Here is an 8376-nt window from a genome sequence, read left to right as displayed (position 1 = left end):
TCATGTGTATTAATATCATATTAATATAAGTACATAGATGATTATCAGCTATTGATAAGCATTATTGACAAACAGTACATGAATATATAAATAGTTAAATTTAACCGAAACAATAATACATAGTATGAAAAATCTACCACATACCCCGATAAAGTTTTGAACAGATGAAATAATACATCAGTTAAGTTTAACATCCATTGATTCGTCTCACCATGAAGTAGATAACAACAAATGATATACAATTTGAGTCAAAATGTTAAGGTTTGAAAATAATTAGATTTTATCGTTGCCCTTCAAAAACGAGTTTTGAGTAAAGATTTAGGACACCACTCAAATTCAAAGTTACATAAATGAACTTTTACTTTACTCAATAATAGATTATAGCTGAAGTGAAAGAAATTATAGGTAAAATATCTTGGTAGATCTGATGGTTAATCTGTTGACCACCTAGTCTTTTTAACTCCAGTGCAAGGCTTCAACATACAGTTTATTGCTTAGTTTTAGTTTCACAATTAGTCAGTTACGTATGTACGACAATATCCGTTCTAGCTATATGTCTCCGGGGGTTATCATCTTCTGAAGGCCGGGATATCACGTCACTAGGATTTCTGCATTCTTCAGAGTCAGAGCAAGTTGTCAAATCTACAAAGGTTAGTGAAATTAAAATCAAAGGCCGGAACGGCCACAAAGGCGTCGAGCTGACATTTTCTTTTATATAGAATATATATGATATCAATAATTTGAATTTCTCCAGGGCCAGTTCTCTACTAATAGTCGTATATCAAATAATACTAGAATAAAAAAGTAAATTAATTATGATTTGTGCTGCCTTAAAAACAAAAATCAGTATATTCCCGTATAAAATATGTTGTGATGCGTTTATAATACAATAACTCATCATGGATACAAAAATCGAAGAAATTTCAAAGTTCAAAAAAAAAAATTTTCTTTCTGCTTTAAACAGTCTTTAAACAATTTTCACAGGTTCATAATTTGAATAATTAACGGTGTGTCCCCAATTATAATGATAAAACATACTTTTATTTATATCAATTCCCGTTTGAAACAAGATTACCTATGGTATGATTGTTTACAAACAAATCCACAACACGTGCTATCTAAAATGCGCAACACAACCAACTGCATTATCGTGTTTTCTTATTGCAACAAAATCACTAGATACGTTTATCGCTTACATTTATTTTGGAGACCGTGCCCGATATAAATAAATTTACATATCAAATTTTATTTCTATCGGGCACGGTCTCTAATTAAAATGTAAGCGATAAACTCAATTACTATTTAGTAAATGTTTACACCTTATTGTATTCATCCGCCATTTCTTGATTAAGTAAATTTATACTTATGCAATCAGTTGTCAATAACCAGGGAGGCAAAGATGGGTTTTTTTGTACACAATTTAGTAGAATAAATGGAATAAAAATCTTGTAATACGTTTAATACTTAAAGGAACTTATTTCTTTTGCGCATTTAAAAGGCGGTGCAGAGCATGAATATTTGGACGATTGCCAATCCAGACGATCGCTAGAAGGCCGCTGAGCATTAGCTCGACGCCTTTAAAAACTATTATATGTAACAAATTTTGGTATTAATAAGTAAGAGTCTTGTTAATTGATTTATCACCAATTTTCCCTTCAAACCAATGGAAAAGATTCGGTGCTGAGAATTGGAGGTGTCCTGTATATATGCCTAAGAATTCTTACATACAACTACCTTTTAGACTTACGTACATAATTGTATAAATTGATTTGCACAAGCTACCAGCTAAGTTCCTATTTTCGAAAATGGAGTGGAAGACTCCTTCCCCTTGAACCGCCATTATGCGATAAGGTAATAAATTGAGTTGCCTCTCTTTAATATGAAACTTTTGAAAAATAGCCAAGCACTTCTCCATCATATGACGTAAGAAATTATCCTTTGTTTTGATTTATTCTGGGCAATGGCTATCTTTTCCCTTTACGAACACAGTAAATGATAATTCTCTCATACTCAGGACGTGTACCCGATGGCTTCACTTTAGAATCATCCGAAGCTGAGGTTTTGTTTTAAACGCCACCTAGCCAGTGTGTTTGCTTATTACGGGCCGCCAGAAGGCGGTCCGTTATTTGATATACATTAAAATATCATATTTACATCTACCAAGTATGATTCCCTCTATTTCTTACGGAAACTTATAGTTAATTAATAGCTCTATAGAAACAGCCAGACTGAAATCTACACGCCCCATTTATCGATTGGTCGAAATCTACAGCGGCTGAAACAGACAACAAAATAACAGGACAGATATCGACACGCCCTGTTTATCGATTGGTCCAAACCTATAGCGACCTAGGAAAAATCCCGGGCTGCACGAAATAATCATGGCGATGTCAGACTCAAAGTCTCACAGGAGACGATTGAGCTGTTTCTTTTAGCTAACTTACTTACGTACATTAACAATAATTAAGTGAATTTTACTTACTTTTCTTAATCAATTTATCAATTAGCTTAAAGAAAGATGTTAATATAAACAATAAAATGCTTGCTTTGATGAATCATTTGGGTTTTGATGGTAGTGATCATTGCGGAAAAAATTAACATAACCCGCTAACGCGGGTTATGTATTTTTTCTGCAATGTCATTACCTTCATATCCCGAATGAATCACCAAATAAAGCATTTTATTCTTTAGTAACTGCGTTTCTGCGGGATAGTTCTTTTTTAATAGAATTAATATTATACTTATTTATATGAATCAAAAGTAAATTTGCATGTAGAAATATCTTTTATGCCTTTTGAAAAATAACACATATTTTTTTTTTACTCGTAAATGTAAAGTAGGTCATACTTAGTAGATTATCGTGTTTGGTGCGTTTTTATCGAGACTATAATCTATTCGGGAATTATTTCGGTGTTCTTCATTCTTCAAAGATCGGTATACGTGACATATTATAAGAACTGAACTACTAAAGACCTGAATGACATTAAATTTTATATAAATGATATATTTGAATTTCTATGTGCTGCGTCAAATGAAATGGCTCTGTGTGTGTTTATTATATTTCCATGTAAATTGTGGTAGAAAATATCATGAAATGATATCCATATCAATTATTTACGCAAAAATATGAAAGAACTCAAAATTTGAACTAACTTTAATGCAACCAACTCGTTATTTTCCTCTTTGTGGTGTGTTATTTATGTAAACAACCAATGATGATTCATACAATAATTATTTTGCGGCCCATTTGACGCTTGCGTCAATATATGATTTCTTGTCATATGTTGATTTCCATTTTGCATTCATATGAGTTGGTTTTACTTTTTGTATGGATTCAAATTTTATGTACATACTTATTACAAATAAAGCAAGTGTTGGTGATATTTTTAGGATCATTTAGCCTATTTATTTTTATTGTTGAACTTAAAGTACCATTGACTTTGATAAGTCGTGTTTTTTTTGCGTTTCTTCTGTTTATAGACACAAATATATTTTTCTGACTAAGTCACGTTTCATGATGCATGTTTAATGTCAACTTAAAGAAATACAATACTTACCATTGTTTGTTGACCTCAGTCTTGAATATGGTGACCGAAGTACTTTCATTTTTACTCGACGACATAAAATGTAAATAGCTGCGATCCAAGGCATCCAAACAAATATCGCTGATGCAACACCTGATATCAGGTTCAAATCTGTCAAAATATCAAATGTACAAGTTTACTGCCTTCATCACCAGATTATCTTATTACGAACTGTAAGTAACATTAAACGAGTCTAAGATGGAAATAGCTTAATGCGGGATTCTAAATATCATCGGATTTTTATCAAATTAAGTGAACTTATTGCAGACTACGAACTCTGAAAATCTTTTGCTTGTGTATTTCTTCATGCATAATGAAGTCATGGAATCCGTTATCCATGCTTTTTATATCTTTTCCCATAATTACAAAAACTTGAGAATGATATTGGATTTTTTTTTATAAATCCCTGCTTGCCATTTCTTATTCGAGTATCTACTAGAAATGCACATACATAACTGTGTGTGTTCCATTTCGTATGTTGTTAATAGGCAAATAAACGTGACTGAAACTTATAATAAGCCCTCTGCACCCTCCTTGTGCTACTTGCCTGTACAATTAAATTTGCTATTTAATGCCTAGCAATTTTATCAACAAAATCATCTTTCTTCACTTAAGTATTACCTGAACGTGTATGTATGCTACAGGAGTGTTAAACTTCAAAGACATGTATTGACAAATCAACGCGTTCTTAATAAACCATATGTATCAGTTATTGCAAAAAACGCCTTCGACATCGTATTATACGTATAGTGTACATGTACTCTGTATCAGGTTTCTATTTCCGTCCCTTTTTGTTGATTTTTCTTGATTACTGGATAGAGCCATCAAAGAAAAATTATTAAAATCGATATGAAGAATAAAGATTTCCTCATGCCCTATCTTTTTCACAAAAGAAACTAAACTGACATAAATAAAAATGAAAACAAATTTTTAAAGTGAACTTAAAATGATAAGAAACTCTGTCCTTCTTTATGCATTTAAAATTTCTCAAAACATCTATATAATGCAATTTCTTGTTGTGAAAGAAAAATCTGATACCTCTTCAGCCTGTATAATAATGTATAAATATGTTTCGAAGTAAAAATCTTTTGACCGCTTTATATTATATGGCCATCGACAACTATGCACTATTTTGGAGATATAAGCAAAGTGTTCCTGAACCATCTAAGGACAGAGTTAAAGCTTAAAAAACGAACCACAGAAACATCAAATCATAGAAAAGCTGTTTCCATCTTATAACAAGTGCATGAGTGTTGAAAGATATGAAACAAAAGAGGCTTAATTGACATATAAGATTTGACAGATAAGACAATTCTTCTAATATAATTTCTTATTCTGTCCAACATGTAGTATCAAATAAATGATGTGTTGGTTACACAGCAGCGGCTACTTACGGTTTAGGATATTAAAATGGTACACCACGGTGACTTTCAGTCTGATAGTGTTAGTTGTATCTCGGGTATGGTTGCTGCTGGGTATAATTAGTTTGATTCCAACATACGAGTCCACAATACCACAAAACTTCGCATAGTTGTCATTGCAGGAATAGGTCTGAAATAAGAAAAAAACGAAATTACTTACAGCAATTAATCTTATAGTCACTTGACTGATTTGTTTTCAACTTCAGCTAAGTTCAGTTTTAGTTCAGTTAAGTTCAGTTAAGAATGGATTTAACAACACACAATGTACATATATATCAAAATACCATGGGTTTTTTTTTTTTGGGGGGGGGGCGGTTGTTTAGGGGGGGGGGGGGGTTGTGGAGAGGGGGGGGGGGGTATTAAAAGTTTACCTTTTTCACATGATATGCATATTTTCCGTCGTAAGACATCATCTTGATGCCACAATCCTCGAGCAGAACGGTTTGAGACTCAATACAAATTTTGTGGTCTTCGTCAAAAGGTTTAAATCGAATGTTGCAACTCTCAGTTTCAACCAGATCTTTACCACGCCAAACAAGATTGTATTCTACATTACTGTACGGGCGATACGTGTTGAAGAAACGACATGTCGTGTATGAGATTTCTACTGCAATGCAGGATAGGTACATTTATATACATTACTACATACCAAAACATTTTTATGGAACATTGTTCAGATGCAGAAAATAAATTTAATCTTTTTTTTGGAAGTACATTATTACTATCAAAAACAGATGCATAAAGGTATGCACATGAACTTTCTTGGGAATTCATATTTTTCAAAAAAAAAAAAGCAAGCATAAACGTGCTTTTCTGTGTTTTTTAACCTACACCCTTTCAATAGTCCAGATAAACAACATTGGAGTTTATTTGTTTCCATTACCAAAGATTCTAAGTGTATATAGATCATTTCTTACTGGTTTGAAGCTCAGCCTCCACCATATATATCCCCAATAGGATAAACAACATGCATACTTCTGTCCTCATTCTAAAGCAACAATATAAAAATACCTGTAGTTCATTTCTTAGCGATCAAATTTCTTATTAAAGAAATACAAGTTAACAATCTATGTACATATATACATGTACACATACATTTTGGGATTTATATGAATGTCGTTAAAAAAATTACCCTGCTTCAAAGTTCATTTTCATAAACAAGTTTTATTAATAATGTTTCATTTTTCAATTAAATCTAAATATTCTAACTCGACAAGCAACACCATTGATTTTTTTTAACTTCCTGGTAGGTGAAAGGTTTTTTTCCACCAAGATAACTGAATTCTTGTTAGAATTTATATGAATCCATTAAAAAAAATACTTACGTTTGCTTTCTTCCTAGACACAAATCGTTATTAAGTTCATTTTAGTATTTCAGGATCGTAGGCTATAAAGCGGTTTGTGCATCAAACTGACTGGGGGATTTTTTAGTTTATTTTTATTTTTTCACGGGTGACTGAATGAGGAAATGCAAAGGTAAGTATACATCAGTTTTACGTAATCGAGCGCTTTTTGCATTAATACATGTATGCCTCGAAGTTTCCAATTTAGATATTTTAAGTAGCGTCATGAAAAGCAAATGGGTGAAAAATAAGAAAAGAATAAAAAAAAATAACCAAACAACAACGATAAAACCCAGAGAATGTGCACACAGTGTTAGGTAGATTCAGTGATGTGTATAATCCTCTGTAGTTACATTGTACATTGTGTGTTCTAAAAATGCGTTAGTTGTTAAAAGTTAAATCTGACAAAAAGACTATGTTTATATATTTTTGGCAGGTTTTTTAATTGTTTAAAGTTATGTTTGTGAATATATGCTTTCTATCATGAAAAGCGACTTAGTTTTAGTGCCTTAAATCACAGGGGCCAAGCCCATTTTAACATTAATTTCAATGTAACCATAAATAAAGAAAGGGGTCGAACTCTGACCCAAATAAAAAACTACCAGCTCGCTTCAAAAGCCTAAAAAATCAATTAATTTTTAAAACACTCGCAATATGCATGTATTTTTCGGAAAAGTAATGTCTGAGATACACTCTGCCGAATATCAAGTTGATGGGTCTTAAAATAACGGAGATATAAGTCATTATTCTCTCGAAGTCGCCAGTTTATTTTTACTCGGACATTTACCGGTCTAGGGCTCACGATGGGATTTTGCCTCTGACAACAGCATTATTGCAACAAGTCGAGAAACCTTCGCACTTATCTTTGAAAATCTTGCATCAAATGCACGCTACTTACATACAAAAACTCCGATAAAGTTCCTTAAATACTCTCCATACTGAACTTTTATTCTGCAATCACCCTGACTTCTGACAGGGCCAGCCATTTTGACGTCTTCGAGAAAGACTGATTCTGATTGGACCATCAGGAATATTAACCAATGAAATTGAGTTAAACATTAGCTATCACAATGGCCGGTCTGGTCAGAAGTTGATGTGGCTGCAGAATAAAAGTTCAGTTTGGAGAGTATTTAAGGAATTTTATCGGAATTTTTGTATGTAAGTAGCATACGCTTGATGTGAGATTTTCAAAGATTAGTGCGAAGTTTTCTCGACTTGTTGCAATACTGCTGTTGTCAGAGGCAAAATCCCATCGTGAGCCCTGGACCGGTAAATGTCCGAGTAAAAATAAACTGGCGACTTCGAGAAAATATTGACGTATATATCTCCGCTATTTTAAGACCCATCAACTTGAAATTCGGCATGAGTGTATCTCAGACATTACTTTTCCGAAAAATACATGCATATTGCGAGTGTTTTAAAAATGAATTGATATATTAGGCTTTTGAGGCGATCTGGTAGTTTTTTATTTGGGTCAGAGTTTGACCCCTTTCTTTATTTATGGTTACATTGAAATTACTGTTAAAACTGGATTGGCCCCTGTGTCTTAAATTCAGGAGAAAACAAAACACTTGACTGGGCACATAAACACATGTTTGGACCGTTTAATTAGTACTCTGGATATTTTACTCACTCCACACGAATACTATAAAAGCCATTCAAAGAGAGATCTAACAAGTATAACAGTAAAATATTTTGGTTATTCATATATACAAATTTAAATAATTGCATAAAATAATTTACACAATCCTTCTGCTTCACCCTTATCTCAACCAAAATGACCGGTTGAAAACTATTTACAGTTTAATTGTCGGATTAAAGCTTAAAGCTGTAAATAAACACTTTATTCTAACTTGTAAATCTATTTATTACAACATGACACCAATAAATAAATTTCCCTTCCTTTCTAAAACTCTACTAATATCTAAATAATCATCTTACATCATTAAATATATATGAATACAATATTAAGACCCTTATTCAACATATTTAAGAGTGATGCCGTGACACAGTTAATGTACTTTCTAC

General features: G+C 32.5%; 1 protein-coding gene across 1 annotated transcript; it reads right to left on the bottom strand.

The window, feature by feature from the left end:
* Nucleotides 1-5561, bottom strand: LOC128160068 (uncharacterized). The gene is made up of 4 exons (XM_052823335.1): nt 5377-5561; nt 4979-5135; nt 3558-3695; nt 1-642 (listed from the first exon to the last, which is right to left on the bottom strand). The coding sequence occupies exons 1-4, from the start codon at nt 5416-5418 to the stop codon at nt 521-523; spliced, it is 459 nt and encodes a 152-aa protein (XP_052679295.1). The 5' UTR covers nt 5419-5561; the 3' UTR covers nt 1-520.
* Nucleotides 5562-8376: the final 2815 nt, after the last annotated feature.

This window comes from Crassostrea angulata, chromosome 8 (assembly GCF_025612915.1).
Source record: "Crassostrea angulata isolate pt1a10 chromosome 8, ASM2561291v2, whole genome shotgun sequence".
Lineage (NCBI taxonomy): Eukaryota > Metazoa > Mollusca > Bivalvia > Ostreida > Ostreidae > Magallana > Magallana angulata.
This window is presented reverse-complemented; position numbering and strand designations above follow the sequence as displayed.